General features: G+C 42.0%; 1 protein-coding gene across 2 annotated transcripts in view; it reads right to left on the bottom strand.

The window, feature by feature from the left end:
• prkci (protein kinase C, iota) overlaps positions 1 to 23,145 on the bottom strand; it is a 65,165-nt gene extending 42,020 nt beyond the window's left edge. The window contains exons 1-2 of one of the 2 annotated variants that reach the window (XM_078410523.1): positions 23,043 to 23,145; positions 5,248 to 5,369 (exon numbers count right to left, since the gene is read on the bottom strand). In XM_078410523.1, coding sequence (XP_078266649.1) covers positions 5,248 to 5,369; positions 23,043 to 23,122 — 202 coding nt within the window. In that variant the 5' untranslated portion in view covers positions 23,123 to 23,145. Of the gene's footprint in view, positions 1 to 5,247; positions 5,370 to 8,943; positions 8,995 to 23,042 lie in introns of those variants that run through there. The other variant, XM_078410524.1, reaches the window with a different exon arrangement.
• Positions 23,146 to 23,760: the final 615 nt, after the last annotated feature.

The following is a 23,760-nucleotide window of genomic DNA, read 5'->3' on the forward strand; positions in this document are numbered from 1 at the left end:
GCAGACAGTTTATACAAGTTCATCAGATTATAATAATGCTAGAAATGCAGTAAATTTGCCACAGGTAACTGAGAGATTTAATGAACAATTTGGATTTTTTTGTATTTAATGAATTTAACCAGGAGGTCCACATCTTCAATCATGGATAGAACAAACATTATGTCTACATGTTCTGCAGGGATGATGCCTGACTCACTGAGTTATTCCAGCATGTGTCCTTCTGTGGATAGAATGAGTTGTTGAAATAATAGACATTTTAATTGTTAGTGGTTACTTAAAAGCAAATGCTACAAAAACTTCAGAAAAGGACAGATGAGTACTTAAATGCTAAAATCAGAGATGCTGTTGGAAAAGGTTTGCTTCATGGAAACAACCTGTTCTTTTATATTTATTGAGAGCACACATTACCCTATTAACAATCAAGTAGGAAGTTACATCGGGCAACCTGTGAGGCATTGAAAACTCTGAGCCGGGCAACATCTGTGGAGAACATGGCTAGGTGACATTGGGACCCTACTTCAGACTGATTGTAGTGGTGAGAAAGAAAGTTGGAAGGGAGGCAGAACAATGCTTGGCAAAGCATTCTTTCACCAGCACTGAATCTCATTAAAACATAATGAGTCAAATTCTCTGCTCAGTGTTCGAACAATGGCTGAAGGGGACCAAGAGTTTTGGGTAGAACTGATTTCAAGCTGTCTGAGTGAAACACTCACTTCAGTGACAAAGCAGACTGGTGTAGTGTTCTGTTCCTGTAGCATGGAAACAGACCTTTCAGCCCAACTTGTCCAGGCCAACCAAGATGCCCCATCTAAGTAAGCTAAAGCCCCTTCCTGCCCAACCTCTCCCTATAGCTCAGGCTCTTGAGTCCTGAGAACACTCTTGTAAATCATCTCTGCATACTTTCTGGTTTAATTGTTTCACAAAGCGAAACAAAATTCTATTGCTGTTAGCTCTACTGTAGTCATAGTTTGGAACTGTGCCTGCACAGAGATGGGTTGCAATACACTTCAAGTGGTAATGACATCACTTCAACTCAAAACACAGAAGCCATTTGAATTGGGCATGGAGATTTACAGTACTTAAATAATACTTTGACTTGGATTAATATTTTTAGAAAAGGTGGGGTTTGGTGGATTAAATGAAAAATGTCACTTCTCTATATGATGTGTAGTAAAAAGAACAAACATGCTAGAAGTCAGTAACTTACCAAAAGACAAACCACAAATGAGTCATGTTTACCTAATTCACTTAATTCTCCCCACCACAAAAACCCACTCCCCAATAACCCACTATGGGCTCCTCAACTTCAACATGTTGTACAGTTTGCTAGAGTTCGCCCACCATTTCCTCAACAACAAAAATCACCTATTGCCGCACATGGGGAGATCTTGCAAAAAGAGTCAATCTTATTGCATGTTATTCACATATTTTAATCGATTATGGAACTCTAGAACTCATCAATGCGCCTATTTTGTGTTGCCACTGAAAACACTAGAATGTCAATAACGGAATTTGACTCAGACCACCCAGCTATCGAACATTACCATCTCATGATTTGAATGAAGCAAATTTAAATTAAATTGATTGTGTAAATTTGCAATATAGTAAGCTAATATCTGAAACAATGACCATGAGAATATGGAATTGTCTTAAAGGCCTACGGTTCAACAACCTCCTTTTAAGGGAGAAAAGCTATTGTTCTTCCCCACTTTAAGCCCATCAATAGACAATAGACAATAGGTGCAGGAGTAGGCCATTCAGCCCTTCGAGCCAGCACCGCCATTCAATGCGATCATGGCTGATCACTCTCAATCAGTACCCCGTTCCTGCCTTCTCCCCATACCCCCTCACTCCGCTATCCTTAAGAGCTCTATCCAGCTCTCTCTTGAAAGCATCCAACGAACTGGCCTCCACTGCCTTCTGAGGCAGAGAATTCCACACCTTCACCACTCTCTGACTGAAAAAGTTCTTCCTCATCTCCGTTCTAAATGGCCTACCCCTTATTCTTAAACTGTGGCCCCTTGTTCTGGACTCCCCCAACATTGGGAACATGTTTCCTGCCTTTAATGTGTCCAATCCCCTAATTATCTTATATGTTTCAATAAGATCCCCCCTCATCCTTCTAAATTCCAGTGTATACAAGCCTAATTGCTCCAGCCTTTCAACATACGACAGTCCCGCCATTCCGGGAATTAACCTAGTGAACCTATCAGAACTCCAAATCCACGCAGCTATGTAATTTGTTCTTAATTATCTTGGGAAATGGCCCACCAAGGCCCTTAGAACAAGAGCAATTTGAGATGAGCAATAAATATTGGCCTTATCAAATGTTGGCCCTGTGAACATTGCTTCAGCAACATGTATTTACATTTCTCAAATTAATTCCAGAACCATCATAGCGAGAGAACTTCAGTCTTGCTCCCTCCAGCATCAGCAGCATCTGAAATTCCACAATCTAAATAGGTTTCAGGCTTGGCCCAGAGGTAGCACCCAAATCCCAAGCCTGCAAATTATCCCTCATGCCAAAGATTTGATGATATAACCCAGGTAGAAATAAAGCAAGAGACTTGCCTTTCAAATTTCCACCCCCGAGATGGTCAAATTTCCAACAGTACCACAGTAAACCCTCTCTTGTAACCTCTTTATAACAGATTTTGGTTATAGCGGACTGACCTAACGGCGCCGCCACCATCACACCTTACCTGCACTCTGGCTGCCCGCAACCATCCTCGCCTCTCCCCTGGCCATCAACTCACCTGGATTCCAGATTCAGTTCCAGACAGAGAGTCTGAAGAAGAGTCTGGACTGAAGACGTCATCTATTTATGTTCTCCAGAAACGCTGCCTGAACAGCTGAGTTACTCCAGCACTTTGTGTCCTTTTGTGTATTAACCAGCAACTGTAGTTGTTTGTTTTAATATCTATGATAATCCCTTACTTGGTTGTCCCTTAGCGGACAATCAGCATTAACGAACACCACTTCCGTCCCTATAATCCATTATAACGAGGATTTACTGTATTTGAACATGAGCATAAGAATTGTCCAAATGCTCTGCCTAATATTTCACTCAATCATTAAAACATAGCTATCACATTGTCGTTTATTAGTTTATCTTCGGTATGTTGGCTGTTGTTTCCATCCATCCAAGTAATGACTAATTAATTCATTTTGCGGCTTAAAACATTTCTTCAACCATCTGCTCGATCATCTTTGCTACAATATTACATCTCACCTGCAACAAACCCCCTGCAGGCATGGAGTTGAACCACAAGTCGAATAGAAAGCTCTTCACTTTTCGTCATCCAACTCCAGAATCAAGATCATTCCAATCCAGTTACCAAGTTGCAATTTGCACATAATGTTTACAGATGTGCATATTTAGAGGTCAACCTCCCACGTCATTCTTAAGGTTCTCAAATTTTGAGAGCACAAGCCTTAAATTCAAGATCAGCAAGACTAAGATCCTCCATACAACTGCCCACAACCGCTTAATTTCACCCTATCAATCTCAACAATAAAGCTTGGTGTTGGAATACTGTCATATGTACAACAGGAAGTACAATGAGAAAAGATCCAGAGTGCAGCATTATAGTTATGGTGAAAAGTCCAAATCCATGCCCATATCTCAGGACCATGTCTTAGTGAAGGAAAACATCGAAGATGAAATTTAATCAGTGGCAGGGGAACAGTGATGGGACCCATTGCCATCAAGGTCACCAGCCTGGAGAATTCTGGGATAAGGCAGTTTTGGTGTTGGATCGCACTGTTTTCTTGATCATCGCATCAGTGTGAAAGGACCAGGTTAGCTTGCTGGTGATATGGATGCTGAGGAACTTGAAGTTGGTGATCATCTCTGCAGCAGCTCTGCTGATAACAGAGTTGCATTCACCCCCTCGCTTCCTCAAATCAACAATCAACTCTTCTGTCTTTCTGTCATTGGGGCTCGGTTGTTGTACTAATCACACGTTTCCCCGAACTCTTTCCTGTACTTCGTCTTGTTGTTATTGATTAAGCCGACAACAGTGGTATCATCCAGGAATGTAGAGATAGTGTTGGCAATATTCTTGGCCATAAAGTCAGGAGTAGAGCAAGGGACTGTGCACATAATCCTGAGGGGCACCAGTGTTGAGATGCAGGGTGAAGAGAATGTTATGCCCAATTCAAACCAACTGAGGTTTGCCAGTCAGGAAGACAAGAAGCCAGTTGCAGTTTGAGGTCCCAGAAATGTTGGGATATGCTTATTCAGTATTATGATACAAAGTTTGTTAGAAAGCAGTATCTGCTATCCCTTGTGTCTTCAGTATTATGATGTTGAAGGCTGAGCTATGGTCAGTGAATAGCATTCTAACATAAGTGTTCTTATTGTCAAGATGATCTCGAGCTGAATGTAATACAGAAAGACGGCATCCTCCGTCAACCTATTTTTTGTGAGTTACCAAGTATTGATTTAGAGTAAATGCAAGTTTTTAACTTCATCTTTCTGTTTTGCATGAAACATCAGATATGAAATCTACAAGAGAAAGACTCCATGGATTATAAGAGAATGTGGTGGAAAATGCTTCTCACATTAATCAACCTACCCAAAATCCTGACAATGCTGAGAATGGTTTCAAAACTTATTCCAAAGCCTTTGAATTTCCATTCATGCAAATTGCCCAGTAATTTCATGAATACAATAGAATCCTGTTAAACATTATAATCTTTCACAGCAATCAGCAATGCATAACAATTTCCTGATCATTGTTATCCTTTATAGATCTCTTTGGGTTGTAATACCACAACAAAGATTAAACCATTTCATGCTAAACTGCTGCACCACTTCAATGGAAACATTAGATTCCATAGCTCTGCTTGGAAAAGTACGTCATTAATGCTTCACACCCTAATCTTTCTTCATTCTAACCCTTCTTAAAATTTCCTCTTGCTCTCATTTCAATCACTCTGCCCTGCACCTTCCTTGAAAATGAGAAAATAACTTAGATAATGAACATGTATGGTGGAAAAACAAATAAAATGCTCATCATTTTCACCTGGCCATTGCAACAAGTTTGGTTTTAGTCACTTACTTTGAAAGCAGTTTTGCCTAAGTAAGGCACTCAATAAAGGCAGTAAATTTACACAAGGCATTTCTATTGAAAATAATTAAACATTATCCTGCAAAAAGTCACAATTCTTATCTTGACCTACCACAATCCTTCTGAAAGTTCTCAAAAATACATAACAGAAAGTTAGCACAAAATTCACTACCTTCTTCATCGATCCACTTCATTGTAAAGAGCTGTTCATTATCAAAGCAGCACATGTCGCGAACTTCAGTGCAAAGATTTTCATATGTGATGGCAGGATCAAAGTGGGTGATCATGATATCCCTAAGTAAAGATATCAATAAAAGACAATGAATAACCAATAACATGTTGCCTCACACAAATTTCACATCACACATTTGGTTGAGACTGTCCCACTTAGGCGATTTTAAGTCGACTGCCGGCGACTAGGCTGTCGCCGAACATTTGCCGGGGTGTCGCGGGCATGATCGTGAGGAGTCTTCAATGCATCGTAGTGGATCTCGGCCCGTCGCGGAAAAATGTTCCAGATAGAAATTTTGCGGCGACAGCTGGCTTGTCGCCAGGTATCGTAGCTTATTGCGTGCGCTGTCGCATGCTGTCCCCAGGTTTGCTAGGTTGTCGCAGGTGCATTTAGAAGCACATAATATTAAATTAAGAAAAGGCATTTGAAGATACCAGAAGATAGTTTTGTTTAACCAATTTATTTACCGTCAGGACATTTGACAGGTAGATTGGAGGCGACAGTTTGACGGTCAGGTAAGCGTGGGAATTTTGCGATGTTTCCGAAGACGGTTTAATCTCTTAGCCAGGTGCTGGGTTCATAAAAAAAGTAACTTGTATCGACCTGACTCGGCATTGTCGTGGTCATTGTCATAGGCTAAAAGAAAATTTCAACGATCTGCTACGACTTTGACAGTCGCCGGCAGTCGCCTTAAAAATCGCGTAACTGGGACATGCCCTTTATTCTGTTATTGCACCGTAAGTTTTTGTTTGCACTACTTCAGGTTACATGACAACCTTTGAACCATTCACCAGTTTCATATTAATTAGTGTATTTATTGTTGTACGTTTTACCGTTCATCCTGTTTACTCTGTGCTTCACGCAAATAAGAAATTTAATTGAGCAAATAACGGAGTGCTGGAGTAATTCAGCTGGTCAGGCAGCATCAATGGAGGGAATGGACAGACGATGTTTCGGGTCAGGACTCTGATTCACCAATCTTAGGAAGGGTCCCGACCCAAACTATCATCTGACCATTCTCTCCACAAATGCTGCCTGACCAGCTGAGTTTCTTCACCACTGTGCTTTGCTCAAGATTTCAGCATCATCCAGCTTCTTGTATCTCAAGGAACAATTATTTCATATGGCGAAAAGGCATGGGACTACAACCTCCAAATTAAAATTACATTTCTACACTAGTAGTAAGAAAGCAAATATAAACTCTAACACAAAGATACATATGGAAATCAAAAGTGGACAGAAACAGTTAAATCTAGAGCAGAAAGACATCGCAACTCATCAGGCAAAGCATTTAATCAAAAGATGCTTTTTGAAGATATATTTCAATGTATAGATATGAACATCCAAGTATCTTTTTTTACCTAATTAATAATTTTTTTTTTTTAATTCCCCATCATAAATCACTAGCTTGCAATTCTTAAAATAACTGGAAATGTACTAAAATTGCATTATAAAAATTGGGACACAAGGAACTGCAGATGCTGGTTTACAAGAAGAAGCAAAGTGTTGGAGTAACTCAGAAGGTCAGGCAGCATCTCTGGAGAACAAGGATAGATGGCGTTTCAGGTTTCCAGAATTGGTCAAAGGCTGTAATTAATTTTATTATTGGTAGATCATGGCAAAGGAATTTATAGAAAAAATATCTTCTCTTCATAGATAACCAGGGATACCAGTGTCAATTAGTTCATGTTATAGCCTATGGTAGAAAGTGAGTAGATAACATGAACTAATTGACACTGGTATCCCTGGTTATCTAGGGAGAAGATATTTTTTCTATAAATTCCTTTGCAATGATCTTCCAATAATAAAATTAATTACAGCCTTTGACCAATATTCTTCTTGGACTCAGACAGCCCAAGTAATCATTGCCCGAGTACTCCTTTTATGCACTACATACTAACAATGGTTATTTTCCATTGCTCTTCCATACCAAATTTCAAGACATTAAAAACTCAAGGACAGAACATTAAAGTGTCAAAGGCAACATTTTAACAACTTAGCACAAGCTGTTATCTCTATTGATTTGGTCATGTGAAAATCACTGCAAAAGTAAAAATAAAATCACTGGATTCATGAAATAATTTGACAAGACAATTTTACTACTGAAATACCAACAGGTACTAATCATACAGGCATAGAGTCATACAGCAGAGAAACAGACCCTTTGGTCCAAAGCTCATATCCCTCTAAACCTCTCCTATTCATGTACCTGTTCAAGACAGCAAATAGTTATATACTTCCTTTTTTGTTTAAATGGAGCTCTAAAAGATTTATTTGGATAGCCTGTGATTGGATTGAATTCCATTTGTGACAGACTATAGCCAGGAGTATAATTCTAAAATGGTCCCCAATAAATGCAAGAATGAAATTCAGGTCAATCCTTTCAATGCAAAAATAATTAGAATGTAGAATTTATTCCCACATGCAGCATGCTGTGCGGGCCAAGTTATTGGGTATTTTTAAAAGGGAGATGGATAGATTCTTAATTAGTAAAGGTGCCAAAAATTACAGGAGAATGAGGTGAAGAGGGAAAATTAGATAAGCCATGAGCGAATAGCAGAGCAGACTCGATGGGCCGAATGATGTAATTCTGCTCCTATGTCTTATGGTTAAGAGTGGCAGAGATGAACATGAGGCTCGTCAGATGAGGCTCGTCACCCTGGGAAGTCAGTCCATCTAGAAGAGGGAAAACTCTGATCTAAAACCTCCACTGCCTTGTGGCCATATCCAGTCATGGAAAAGGCTCCAGGAGTAAACATCAAGAAAAATCCAGAGCTGGAGTCCTTAAGGCAGTTCGTCGTTGTCTACAACCTTGTTCTGGCAGCTCCTGCGATGGTGCTGGTGCCATACTGTAATGGCTCTGCTGTTCCTTTGGATCGATCAGCGACGTGGAGAGGGGGGGGACGTGCTGCATGGGCAACAGCCTGTCCTTCATATGACATCGCCCAGGCTTGCATCCGACCACACATCGACGCTGCTCTAGCCGAGGTTTGGAGCAAGCAGCCAACAACCAGGATGCATCACCCATGGTCAGCCATGACCGAGGGGGGCCTTAACTTAAGGCCTGCCTTCCTGCTCTCTCTCCACTTATCACTGCAACAATAAACTCCTCCCTGTCTACTGGCATCGTCCCACCATCCCTCAAACTCGCTGCTGTCACCCCTATTCTGAAAAAACCTGGACTCAACCCTGACACCCCAAACAACTTCAGACCAATCTCCAACCTACCCTTTCTGTCCAAAGTTTGGAACACGCTATAGCCTCTCAACTCAAACATCACCTCTCTGCCAATAACCAGTATGAAACATTCCAATCCAGATTCCGCTCCAACCACAGTACAGAAACTGCACGCCTCAAAATCACCAACGACCTTCTCCTCTCCTCTGACGCCGGTAACCTCAACATTCACAACCTCCTCGACCTCAGCGCCGCCTTTGACACCATCAATCACTCCATCCTCCTCACCCGACTTGAAACCACCTTTAAATCACCGGCACTGCCCTCTCTTGGATCAAATCATACCTCTCCGACAGGCACCAGTTCATCTTCATTAATAACTGCAAATCCCCCACCGCTCCCCTCCCCCAAGGTGTCCCCCAAGGTTCAGTTCTCGGCCCCCTCCACTTCATCCTGTACCTGTTCCCCCTTGGTCACTTAATCCGCCGTCATGGTCTTCAATTCCACTGCTTCGCCGATGATATCCAGCTCCTCATCTCCACCAAGTCAATCTCCACTGCTACACACTCTATCCTGACAAACTGCATCACTGAAATAAAATCTTGGCTTCAAATTAATTTCCTCAAACTAAACTGTGATAAATCCGAAATCATCATCATTGGACCAAAAACGCCCACCAAATCCACCCACAACATCGACGGTTTCTCAGTATCCACCTCCCCTCACATCCGGAATCTTGGCATCATCTTTGATCAAACCCTCTCCTTCGACAAACACACTAAACACATCACCAAGACAGCCTTCTTCCACCTCAAAAACATCGCCCGTCTCCGTCCATTCCTCTCCTCCACAGCTGCAGAAACCCTCATCCACGCCTTCATCACCTCCCGTCTGGACTACTGTAACAGCCTCCTCTATGGTTCACCATACTCCAATACATCCAGAACTCCAATACATCCAGAACTCCGCTGCCCGTCATCCAGAACTCCGCTGCCCGTCTACTCACCCACTCCCCGACCCGTGACCACATCACCCCCGTCCTTTACAAGCTCCACTTGCTCCCCATCCCCCAGAGAATCCAGTACAAAATCCTCCTCATGGCCTACAAAGCCCTCCATAACCTGGCCCCATCCTACCTGACTGACCTCCTCCACAGACACACTCCCACCCGCACCCTCTGTTCTGCTGCTGCTAACCTCCTGTGTCCCCCCATCCGGACCAAACTCAGATCCTGGGGGACAGGGCTTTCTCCATCGCTGCTCCCACCCTCTGGAACTCACTACCTCAAACCATCAGAGACTCCTCCTCACTCACCACATTCAAAACATCACTTAAGACTCACTTGTTCAACACTGCCTTCAACCACTGACAGTCGCTTCTCCTTATCCTCCCTTTTTTTGTCCGTTTATTTATTTATTTTTATGTTTTACTTACTCTGTAAAGCGTCTTTGAGTTTCCAGAAAAGCGCTATACAAATGAAATGTATTATTATTATCTTAAGATGGACAAAGGCTAGGTAGGGGCATAAAGGAATAATAAAGACTCTGACAGGATCAGAAGTGAGATGGATGCAATTAGAGCCAACAAATCAATATGGATCAGTTGGACCAAATTGGAGAGAAGGAATGAGTGACGTTTCGGGTCGAGACCCTTCTTCAGTCTGAAGAAGGGTCTCAACCCGAAACGTCACCCATTCCATCTCTCCAGAGATGCTGCCTGTCCCGCTGAGTTACTCCAGCATTTTATGTCTACCTTCGATTTAAACCAGCATTTGCAGTTCTTTCCCACAGTTGGACCAAATTAACTGCTCCTGTGATGCAAGCTCTTGGTAATTAGACATCATGCGATTAAATCGTGGAGCATTTTGAAATCGGAATAGTATTTTAACATCACTGATCACCAAAAAAGTAAATGAACCAAGACAAGATTACAGATCAAAATAATAGACACGCACAACTTGTTAAAAAAGGGAATGCAGACAAAGTTTTAATAATCAGCAGACTGATTACATGCAGATGCGAAAGGTTGGATGGATGGGAAAAGTGGCAGAAGGGAATTGGGAAAAGCACCAGGTATGCATCACATGCCAACCTGGCTGGGCATTTTATCCCCCCCCCCCCATGAACCTTAACATTACAAGCCAACATTACTTTAAAAGCTCTTGAAGCAACCTATTCATGTCGAGATAGGAAATTGTTCTTGTCTGTATATGATCCTCAGGGATTGGAACAGTTCAGAGGCAGAAGAGATAGGACGGCACAGTGGCGCAGCAGTAGAGTTGCTGCCTTACAGCGCCAGAGACCGAGGTTCAACCATGACTACGGATGCTGTCTGTATGGAGTTTGTAGGTTCTCCCTGTGACATAGGGGACACGTGTCTCCCTGTGACCAGAAATCTGTGGATTTACTGAATCCTCTGGTTTCCTCCCACACTCCAAAGACATACAGAGTCGTAGGTTAATTGGCTTTGGTAAAATTGTAAATTGTCCCTGGTGTGTAGGATTGTGCTAGTGTACGGGGTGATCGCTGGTTGAATGAATGAATGAATAGGTTTATTGGCCATGTATGCATATACAAGGAATGTGCCTTAGTGCTCCGCTCACAAAATGACAACACAAACACACAGTTAACAATTAAGAATAAGGCATAACCACATCAAAACAATAAGGATACAACATTACGGTCTAGACATGTGGGTGAAAATAAACCAGAGCAAAAAAGAGACTACAGACGTTGGTTATTGAGTAGAACTATCACTCGTGGAAAAAGGCTGTTTTTATGTCTGACTGTGGCTGCTTTGACAGTCCGGAGTCGCCTTCCAGAGGGAAGTGCTTCGAAGAGTTTGTGGCCAGGGTGAGAGGGGTCAGAGATGATCTTGCCCGCTCGCTTCCTGGCCCTTGCAGTGTACAGTTGGTCAATGGAGGGAAGGTTGCAGCCAACAGCCTTCTCGGCTGTGCGAACGATCCGTTGCAGCCTCCGGATGTCGTGCTTGGAGGCTGAGCCAAACCAGACCATGATGGAGAAGGTGAGGACGGACTCAATGATAGCAGTATAGAATTCGACCATCATTGCCTGCAGCAGATTGTGTTTCTTCAGTTGCCGCAGGAAGTACATCCTCTGTTGGGCCTTTTTGACTGTGGAGTCGATGGTGGCCCCCCATTTAAGGTCCCTGGAGATGATGGTTCCAAGGAACTTAAATGACTCCACAGATGTGACTGTGGTGTTGCTGATGGTGAGTGGGGGGAGGGGAGGGGGATCTCTTCGAAAGTCTACAATTAGTTCCAGATGGGCTCCAGAGCCTGTTTCTGCGTTTTACCTCTAGAATCTTAAGTAAAGACATGGACTGTAATTTAAAATAGTGGATATTTCATTCAAAGAACTCCTCTCCCCAACCTCAATGTTCTCTTCATAACCACCCACCTCTGCTCATGACTCATTGTAGGGATCTCAGCCAGAACCATGTATGATGCACTGTTTTCTCGCTCACGAATTGTGAGGCAAAATAAATATTTGTTTCCAACTTACAAGAGTTCACACCCAAAGAATATTGGGTGTCTTTGTCAAACTTATTTTGTAACACTGCAGACACAGGTCACTCAAATTTCCACATAATTATAATTGATAGCAACTGAGATATTTAAACATTTAGCTTTGTCACATTGAGTATACCCACTAAAGGGAAGTTTTCTTCAAATACCTTCTTTGGCAGATATTCTGCTGATGTATGAAGCCAGAGCTTCCACTGCAAAAGTTAAATGTTGCAAGTGTTAAATGTCTGTTATAACTATCTGTTAATCTTAGCTAGTAGGAAATTAGCTCTGAGGCCTCGAGCACTACATAAATGTATTGCAAATGAAGCTATCCAAGCCAGAAATAAATTTCTTCAATCAATTTAAACTCAAGGCTGACAGCGATAAATTAACGGAGACACAAGAAATCGCAGATGCTGGTGAAAAATAAAGATACAAATTCAGCAGGTCAGGCATTATCTCTGGAGAATACAAAGAGGTGATGTTTCGGGTGAGCACCAATATTAGACAGGCCCATCCCGAGATGGGGGGGGAGAGGGAGCAGGGAGGGGGGAGAGGGAGCAGTGAGGGGGAGCAGGAGCGTGCTAGACCAAGAGGAGAGGCTTTGGGTCAACGGCTCGCTCTGGCTGCAGCGCTGTCGGCATGGGGCCGAGGTGAGTGGCACCCCCTCCCCTTCCATATCCCCCCTCACCCGCCCCCAGGGGACACTCCCCACCCGGCAACAGGCTTCGTCAGTTGGACAGGGTTGCCAGGCCCGCAGGATCGTCAGTTGGAGGAGATTGCCCCAGGAGAGATTTGGACCCAATGGGTCCACCTCAGTCTAGTAGGTACTAAAGTCCATACTGCCTTTTAAGACTGTCAATTTAAAAGTATCCTGAGGCAAGCCTACAGCAACCACAATCCTCATAGTTCATAAAATATAATTTAGAATATCCAAGTGTTAAAAATCTGGACATTTGATGATTCAAAAATCCACAATAGAATAAATAATTTTAGTATGCTTATGAAACTCAGCTTCAATGAGAGCGTTCACCAAATTAATAAGTCAGTGTTTTAGGCCAATCACATGTTGGATCAAACGAGAACATCAGAACCAGCTCACCTCCACTTGTTTTTGCGGCATACAGATTGTGTTTTAAAACACTCATTCCGATTAGCAATCTGTTTTTTTTAACATCTTTCTCCTTCGATGAACATCTAGTACCCAGAAAAAAAGGTGCAAGCAGTGACATCTGAGCTGTGCATGTACAAACTTGCACTAGCAACTATGTTTCTGCAGTATCATCTAATCAACACTATAAAAATTACAAATTCCATTGCATGACCAGGCAAGTGTTACAGAACTGAACCAAAACAGACTTGCATTATGGCACAGGACAATATATTTCAGAAATTTTGTGCAGTGATTCCCACACAATTACTTTTGAAGTGTAAATGCAATAATAAAGAGGGGAATGCAGCAATAACTGATGTCACACTAGATTCTGATTTAACATTCTGATTCTTTGGAGTAAAGTCAAAAGCTAGATTCTGTAGATGCTCAAAATACAAAATAATAATAGAAAGCACTCGAAGGATAAGGCAGGATCTGTGGAGAAAGAGTTAAAGGTTCAGGTCAATGACCGTTCAAAGGGAAAACCTGCAACATGCTGTTGAAAACTGGACTGCATTATTCCACTGAGTTACAAGGAATAATCATAGCTTTAGACTTGATGTGCAATACTGCACCATTATCTCCATTTGCTTTGCGTGTTTTGTTCGCACTCTTTAATGATAACCTTTTTGAGAAAGCAAGGTATTAGTAAACTTTTTGTTCGGAGGGATACTGAGGTTTAAGATTAACCTTGCCTCTAAGGTATCTACTTATACCTTCATAAAATGGGCATGGAAATTATAGAAAAATACATGATAAAACAGCCAACATCAGTTCCTATCACTAAAGGAATTATCCATGGGATGTGAGCTATTTTCACTTTCCAGACATATAGAACTAGAAGGGATAGGCTGTGCTCCAAATTTAAACCACACACGGACAAATTCCAAAACACTTTGTGGAGCCCAGCTCCCAAAAATTGGATGATAATAGCACGCCATTTTACAGAGTTTCCGTGAAACATGTTTTATCTGAGCTAAATCTTGTAATTTATAACAGGCTGCTTATTCACAAGAGTTAGCATAATACTGCTTGGCCGGACATATAAATTATATTGTGATAAAGCATAAAATCATGTCTTAGCATTATGGTCATATTGTTTCTCCAATTTCAAAGCATACCATATTGATTGCAATCATTCCAAGTTTTCCCAAGTCTAGAATTGTACACATATAAATTAGTTGTTCTATATTTTGATATAGCAATTTACTTTGATTTTCATTATACTGCTTATAAAGAAATCATGCTTTACAAAGCTGATATTTGACATGGGCCAATTTTCATTCAAACTAGAAATCTATGAATGTAACACTACCAAAGGCAATAAAAAATCTGCCATTTGTTGAAAGTTTACTCTGACACAAAGTAAATTTTCACAAAGCCAATTTTCATTCAAACTAGAAATCTATGACTGTAACACTACCAAAGGCAATAAAAAATCTGCCATTTGTTGAAAGTTTACTCTGACACAAAGCACTTGACCTATATTCCTAAAAGTATGCCCACATTTAAGTCTTTAAAATATAATTTCCAACAAATGAAATAAATCAAAAACCTAAATTATAATACAAAATTTCAAAACATTAATGAAATCATCATCATTGGTCCAAAAACACTCACCAAATCCACCCAAAACTTCATCCTCAACATTGATGGTCTCCCAGTATCCACCTCACCTCACATCCGGAATCTTGGAATCATCCTTGATCAAACCCTCTCCTTCGACAAACACATCAAACACATCACAAAGACAGCCTTCTTCCACCTCAAAAACATTGCCCGTCTCCATCCATCCCTCTCCTCCACAGCTGCAGAAACCCTCATCCACGCCTTCATCACCTCCCGTCTGGACTACTGCAACAGCCTCCTCTATGGCGCACCCTCAAAAATCATCAATAAACTTCAATACATTCAAAACTCCGTTGCCCGTCTACTCACACACACCTCGATCCGTGACCATATCACCCCCGTCCTTTATAAACTCCACTGGCTCCCCATCCCCCAGAGAATCCAGTACAAAATCCTCCTCATAACCTACAAAGCCCTCCATAACCTGGCCCCATCCTACCTGACCGACCTCCTCCACAGGCACACTCCCACCTGCACCCTCCGCTCTGCCGCTGCCAATCTCCTATCCCCCCACATCCGGACCAAACTCAGATCCTGGGGGGACAGGGCTTTCTCCATCGCTGCTCCCACCCTATGGAACTCACTACCCCAAACCGTTAGAGACTCCTCCACACTCACCACATTCAAAACATCGCTGAAGTCTCACCTGTTCAGTACTGCCTTCAACCACTGAAGGTCACCTCACCTTCTGTCTCCTTTCTCTGTTCATTTATTTATTTACTTATTTATCTATTTATTCATTTCCCTATGTTCTCAAAAATCTCTGTAAAGCGTCTTTGAGTATATGAAAAGCGCTATATAAATAAAATGCATTATTATTATTATTAATGATTAAAAAGCCATTTATCCCTCCAGTTTTTGTGGGTATCACCATCAAGGCTGACAGTATATTGCTCATTCTATTTTAATTGGCCCAACAAGCTGCTGACAATTGCATTACCCTTGGTCTGAGGTTATGTCAAACAAAGCAAGTCAGGGCAACTGATTTTTTTCTGCAAGACCAGTGTCTAAGAAATGGGAAAGTTATTCAGTCTCCAAAACGTATCACATTAGTCAGATAGATCTCAATATTCAACTGAATCTCAATTATTTTTAAAATCTTGATTAAATCATCTTTAACAGTTTAAGCACATGGGAATACAAGACAAATTTATACAGTCTGTCCTCAGAAGACAACCCTTTTATTCCAGAAAAGCAACGGTATTAAATCACATGGATCCATCCAACAATTATTTGCAGATTATCCATGATCTGATGGATTCCTTATTACTCCTCATACACTCATGACTGTGCAGCCAAATACAAATACAACTAAACTTACAAATTCACAGACAACACCACCATAATGGGTCGGGTATCAAATAATTATGAGATGGAGTACAGGAAAGAGATTGAGAACCTCATAACCTGGTGCCAGGACAACAACCTCTTCCTCAATGTCAGCAAAACAAAGGAGATTGTGATTGACTTCAGGAAGCGAAGGGGCACACATAACTTGGTATAAATTGACACCGAACTAGAGATGTAGGAAAAAAAACTGCAGATGCTGGTTTAAATCAAAGGTAGACACAAAATGCTGGAGTAACTCAGAGGGTCAGGCAGCATCTCAGGAGAGAAGGATTGGGTGACGTTTCGGGTCGAGACCCTTCTTCAGACTGATGTCGGGGAGGGGGCGGGACAAAGATAGAATGTCGTCAGAAACAGGAAGACTAGTAGAACTGGAAAGGGGGAGGGGATAGACAGGGGAAGCAGGGACTACCTGAAGTGGGAGAAGTCAATGTTCAAACCGCTGGGGTGTAAACTGCCTAAGCGAAATATGAGGTGCTGTTACTCCAATTTGCGCTGGGCCTCATTCTGACCATGAAGGAGACCCAGGATAGAAAGGTCAGATTGGGAATGGGAGGGGGAGTACCTCATATTTCGCTTGGGCAGTTTACACTAGTCTTTCTGTCTCCGACTACATCCTATCTTTGTCTCGCCCCCTCCCCTGACATCAGTCTGAAGAAGGGCCTCGACCCAAAACATCACTCATTCCTTCTCTCCTGAGATGCTGCTTGACCCGCTGAGTTACTCCAGCATTTTGTGTCTACCGAACTAGAGATGGTTGAAAGCTTCAAGCTCCTAGGATAAATATCACCAGCAACTTGTCCTGGACCAGCCATATAGAATGAAATGGCTGGTCCAGAAAAAAGGCTGTGCAAGAAAAAAAGGGAACGGGCATGGGGGAGGGGGGTCCCTGCCGAGAACGAGTGTCCCAGCAAGGGGGGTGGCGAGAACAAAGAGGGACCATTGTGCGCTACTTTGAACACTTGTTAATTTGTTGCCGCACTTTGCGTATGGTATGCAAAACAATGAATTTCACTGTGAATGTCACGTGATAAAAGTCAATCAAGGAAGCACACCATTCCTCTTCCTTGTAAGGCTTAGGATGTTCAGCATGTCCCCAACAACTCTCACCATCTTCCACAGATGCGCTACAGAAATCATTTTATTGAGATGCATCATAGCATGGTTTGGGAACAGCTCCATCCAAGACCGCAAGAAATTGCAGAGAATGATGGTCCAGACCATTACACAAACCAATCTCCCTTACATTTACTTCATCTACACATCATGTTGCCTCGGCAAGGACCAGTCTCAACCCGGACACTCCATCTTCCATCAAGCAAGTGGTAGAGAAGCGGTAAAATGTACATCTCCAAATTCAGGGACAGTTTCTTCCCAGCTGTTATCAGGTAACTGAACCGGTCTATCGCCAACCAGAGTGTGGTCCTGACCTACCATCTACCTCATTGGAGATCCCGGACTATCTTTATTTGCACTTTACCTTGCACTAAAAATTATTCCCTTTACCCTGTGTCTGTACACTGTGGACGCCTTAATTGTAATCATGTATAGGCTTGCCGCTGACTAGATAGCATGCAACAAAAGAGATTTTCACTGTACCTCGGTACATGTGACAATAAACTAAACTAAACAATAAACTAAACTCAACACAAATGTTCTTATTTTTGACATTATTCTTTCAACTTCTGAAAGTGCATCTTGTCTTGACTCTGTAACCAAACAGGATATTTACAATAACCGAGATTCAGTACAGAAGAAAATCAATGAACTTTATTCTGGTCAGTGATTGCATAACAATGAGTCATAATCCCAAAAGTACAATCAAGATGAAATAAGGAAACTTCAATCCAATTATTCACAAAATGCTGGAGTAACTCAGCAGGTCGGGCAGCATCTCGGGAGAGAAGGAATGGGTGACGTTTCGGGTCGAGACCCTTCTTCAGACTTCAATCCAAGTTGTCAAAATCTAGAACTTCTTGCCCAAATGGTTCCAATGAAATGAATGTAGCAGGAAGACAACTTAAGACCGATAAAGGGTAAATAGGGTTGGGGTTCAGATTGGTTTAAATCTATCTGACTTGTTTGTAAAAGACAATGCTTTTGGGACTGAATAACTTTCCTATGTTTTGATCATATGTTCTGTGGGGAAAAAAAATAATTTACTCTTATCAATACTTCATATTTGAATAGCACATTCCTCAGATAGCTTTTGTTTAGCTTTTACAAAATACCTTATGTACCTGTGCACTGGTTTTTAAAAGCAGGCAATACAAAAGTAAAACAAGATAACACAAGCACCACAATGTACCTTGCATCATAGTTTCTGGCTAAATTCCGTGGAAGACATGTTTCCTTAAAAATGCATTGCACTTTCAACATATGTATTTCAGATTTCCATTGCCACAGTGGCCCTTAATCGAAGAATTAAGAACAAAATTCACAGCTATGCAAGTTGAAAAAGAGTTATCAGCCTGTAAAACCATGGAAAAATATCAACGAAGCCTGATATTGAAATCCAACACATACATTTCCAAAGCCAGTGGATCAATGTGTAGGAAGGAACTGCAGATGTTGGTATACATCAAAGATAGACACAAAATGATGGATTAACTCAGCGGGACAGGCAACATCTCTGGAGAGAGGGAATGGGTGACGTTTCGGGTTGAGACACTTCATATTGAAGTGGACTCAATACCCCATGAAAGAACACGCTGATGTTCCCTTCCCTAACACAGGGTGTGAATCATGTCTTAAAGAGTCTCAACTTTGACTATACAAGTCAGCAAAGACTGTAAACTAAACCCAGGATTTTCTACGATATTTGTAAGAACGAGCACACTATTCATTATGTACTGGAGTACAGGCAAAATATTTGCCAATTAACACTATGTCTACTAATTTTAGGGTGCACAGAGCTCATTGGTATACAAAAATGTTTAGGAAATAACATGTTCATTCAAGCCAATATATTAATTATTTGCAAAATATTTGTATGATGCTCTTAATTTGTTACCTAAATTGCTTCTAATGTCACGCTTAATATTAAACCCAGCCATTCATTACACAACTGCTTTTCCCAGCCAAAAATTAAACATGGAAGGACTAAATTAGGAACTGTAATTCCAGCTGTCTTCCACCCCCCACCCCAGTTGAAAAAGACATAATCATTATTTTAAATGCCCCACAAATTATCTGTAAACAAAAAGTAGATGGTTTATAATACTACAGGTCACAGAGAAGATGTGTCCAGAATGGAAAGTAGGCGGACATTTGTTTTAAAAAGATAATTGGAAGAAATAATTGAATGTTATTGGTTTGTATTAGATTACGTCTTCCTGGGAACTTGTTTCACGAGATAAAAAACACATTGTTACAAAATACTGTGAAGTACAATATTTCAAGGATGGAACTATCGCACACCAAATGATTTATCATTGATTTTCAACGTACACAGTTCCCAATTCAAGCATCCACAGCAAAGCACTTTCATTTAAATTCATTAGTTACCACCTTACAAAATGTGGATTTTGTGTAACTGCCGCTCAGATACACTAGTTTTGTGAATGCAGAACTTCAAATATAGCTCAAATTGCCATGTTTATATTGGCAACACCTTAACACCTGGTCAACAAATCAGGAAAAGACACAAAATGCTGGAGTAACTCAGTCTGAAGGGTTTAGACCTGAAACATCACCTATCCATATTCTCCAGGAATGCTGCCTGACCAACTGAGTTACTCCAACATTTTGTGTCTTTCCTTGGTAAATCAGCATCTGCAGTTCCTCTTTTCTATATTTAAGAAATCAAGAGCTGGTCTTAATTCATCTGAATACATTCAATATATAATCATAAGACAAAAACTGTCAGCTATTCTGAATGACTTTTGACAAAGCATCCAATCTATGTAAACAAGAAGATAGTTTCATGTCAAATGAATCACTGTGTAAAGGTAAATTATCACATACATGATCTGCAACCAACAAAGTGAATTGGAGATCAGATAGTATTGCACCAACATACAAATAACAAGACTACCCCATCCTGTTGTACTTCCCTCCAAGCAGTTCAATAGCGTAACGGGTATTTTGATTTTAAAAAGTAATCTTGTCTTATTTGAGCAAAGTAAATAGTTAATCATTAACTAATGTACCAAGAACTACTCCACAAACCATGAATAATTCGCATTTTATAGGATCTTTCCCAATCTCAGGGCATGCCCAAACCACTTTGAAGTGTACCATCTGTTTTATTTATTTACCAAATCTGTCTCTATAGTCAACCCAGTCTCATTTGTTGCATTCAGTGCAGTTTTGCTTTTCATCCTTCCCCCGAACCACCAGGTTTTGACAGAGGATTATGCTGAACTCCATGTAACATTGCCGCAGTTACCAAAAAAAGGTTACGGTCACAGCAGTGAAGCTTAGTTTAAGTCACTGTCATAATTTTGGAAACCATATCAGCTAAACATATGAATTAAGACCAGGCATAAGCCATTCAGGCCTTTGAATCCAGTCATTAAACATGATGGCCATCCAATTGCATTTCTATTTACATGCAAAAACATAACTCCCAGAAGGGGGGGTCCAAGACTCAAGACTGTAAGTTCTTGGCCTACATCAAAACTGGGCAGAGATTCCAAGCTGACCCACCCTCCCCCGTGAAGCACCAATGGAAGATTGCTCTGTCAAAGATAGACATTTAGATGAGATCATAAACTGAACTACCCAAGCAGCCCAGAAGTGACTTTAAAAAATCCAACTGCATTCTGGAGTGATGGCATTCACTAATTTTTTGTCCTTATAATTTTGTAATTTATCTGTGCACTGTAGAAGGCATGACTGAATTCATGTATAGTCTTTTTTTATTGGATAGCAAGTACATAAAAACTTTTCACCGTGCCTCGGTTCACGTGACAATAAACTAAACTTAATCCATGCAGACAATCATGAATCCATTTGCACCAAATCTAAACTTATTCCATTTTATTATCTCCATGTTCCTTTCAACTCCCCTTTGTCCACCATTCACCTACACACTGGGGAAATATCCTCCCTAAATGTGCAACTTGTCAATAACGATTTTTTAGTGTTTTAATGAGATTTCATCTCATCCTCTTGTCCACTTAATGTCTACTCATTTCCACCATCTCAGAAACAAAACAGGTGAATCTTTACTGTACTCCCTCTAAAGCAGGTTTTTTAAGTAAGGCCAAAACCATGCACAATACCCCACATGCTGCCTCTCCCATGTCTTCCACAACTGTAGTAAAACACCTTCCTTCTGCATCTAAATCCTCTTACCATAAAACTCAAAATATCATTTGCATTTCTAATTGCTTGCTGCATTTAGCTTTCAGCAACTTTTGTACTTTATTAAGCATAATTTCACAATTGTCCATTTTGCATAACATCTACCATATTCTTATCCATTCATGCAGTTTGTCCATAACCTGCTGAAGCATCCTCACGCTGTGTTATATCTTACCACCTAATCTCATAAACCAAATCATTGATTGATATATATATATATACACACACACATATTATATACATATGTGTGTGTATCCCTGTGACATTGTCAGCCACAGCCTACCAACCAGAGAAACTTCTATTTATTCCCACCCTCCTTGCTTTCTGTCTAATATTCAATTTTCAATCCATGTGTTCATATGCACTAATCTCCTCGACTGACCTGTGTGACACATTATCAAAGCTGTCAGAAAATCCAAATACACCATATCCATTTTTTCTTCTTATCCATCCTACTAATCATACTATCAAAGAACACAATAGATTTCAGTCTTTTACCCAGGATAGGGGAATCAAGAACCAGAGGACATGCATTTAAGGTGAGAGGGGGAAGATTTAATAGCAACTTTTTCGCTCTGAAAGTATATGGAACAAGCTGCCAGATGAGGTACTATCACATTTGAAAGATACTGGGACAGATACATGGATAGGAGGTTTAGAGGGATATGGGCCAAGCACGGACAAGTAGAACTAACTGAGTGAGATGGGGTGTCTTGGACGAGTTGGCCCCAAGGGCCTGGCTCTGTGATGTATGACTCTATTATTAATCAATTAATAGTTTTAATGTTCACTCAACTCAAGCCAGTATATTGCCCACTACTTGGTCACTTGATCAATGTAACAACATTGACAATACTTAAAGAAAATGTTTCATTGACAGTAAAGTGCTTTGGAACGTCGGGCTGAATTAGCCGAAGCACAATCTTCATCCCCCCTCGAAATCCATTACAACGATTCGGTGTGATCCTCCCACAATGTAACCAGCTGATGCCCATCAACCGCCAGAAACAGGTGAATCAGGTAAACGCCTTCCCCATCACCCCGACAGGTAAACCCCTTCCCAAGTTAAACCCCGGCCTCGCCACGCCCCCCCCCCCCCCTCAGGTAAACATCTCTCCCCACCACCTCCTCACCCTCCCCCTTCAGGTAAACACCTCTCCCCACCACTCACCCTCCACCCCCTCCTCACCCTCCCCCGTCACGTAGTAAACACCTCTTCCCACCATCTCCTTACCCTCCCCCGTCAGGTAAACACCGCTCCCCACCACTCACCCTACACCACCTCCTCACCCTCCCCCGTCAGGTAAACATCTCTCCCCACCACACACCCTATACCACCTCCCCCCGCGTAGGTAAACCCCACCTCCCCTCTTCAGGTGAGCCTCGCCTTCCTTCAGTTGTAACCCCCCCCCCCCTCTCCCCCTCAGGTGTCACCTCACCTCCCTTCAACTCACACCCCCTCCCCCACAGAAATATAGCGTAGCCCCCCCACCGTGCGGGCCCCATTCCCTCTGCGGAGGTGTGGGGAGGGCGCCTCCGCGTCGAAGGGACCCCGAGCACCAGTCCTCCGGCTCCCGGCTCAGCGCTTACCCTTTGTAGTAGGCTTTGATGCGGACCTGGTGCTGGTGGTCGGCCGGGCACGACATCACGCTGTCCCTGCTGGTCGGCATCACCTCTCCCTCCCCTCCCCGTCCCGCCGCCCGGCCAACGACAGTACGCTGCGCGCGCATCCCACCCCCACCTGCAGCCCGCGACTGTGGTTGGGGTGCGGGGGGGGGGGGGGGGAAGCCCAGCATCGCCCTATATCCACCCGCAACATCACCCACTGAACCACGCTTTAACCATCTAAAAACACAATTATCTAGACAATCTTTATCATGGTTACCGCCACAAAACAGATTTTCAGAGAGGCCCGCCTGAAATTGTGTAATACACTGATCACAGCACCCCTCCTATTTCCAATTTGGTCGAGTCGCATTCCGCACACTTCGTCCAACGCATACCGGCCCAGAGCGCATGCGCGTCGTGCGGGGCCTTCTGGGACATGTAGTCCAGAAATCGAGCCTACCTTTGTTTCACCTCTCGGTGCAGAGAGACGAGTGGCTCATTGCTTTGCCTCCTCCCATTAAGTTTTGCTCGTCTCTGCTTTTGCGGGGAGACGTTTTAACTCGTTATAGGTACTTTCAAGCCCGATTTCAAATTTTGATTTTGCACCAAAAGCACTGGTAATTTTCTTTCAACAGATGTAAAGATGCTTTGTAAATGCAAACAGTTTTGTTGCGAAATTCTTCCGTGCTCCAGCTGGCTG

The sequence above is a fragment of the Rhinoraja longicauda genome, chromosome 13 (assembly GCF_053455715.1).
Source record: "Rhinoraja longicauda isolate Sanriku21f chromosome 13, sRhiLon1.1, whole genome shotgun sequence".
NCBI classification, from domain to species: domain Eukaryota; kingdom Metazoa; phylum Chordata; class Chondrichthyes; order Rajiformes; family Arhynchobatidae; genus Rhinoraja; species Rhinoraja longicauda.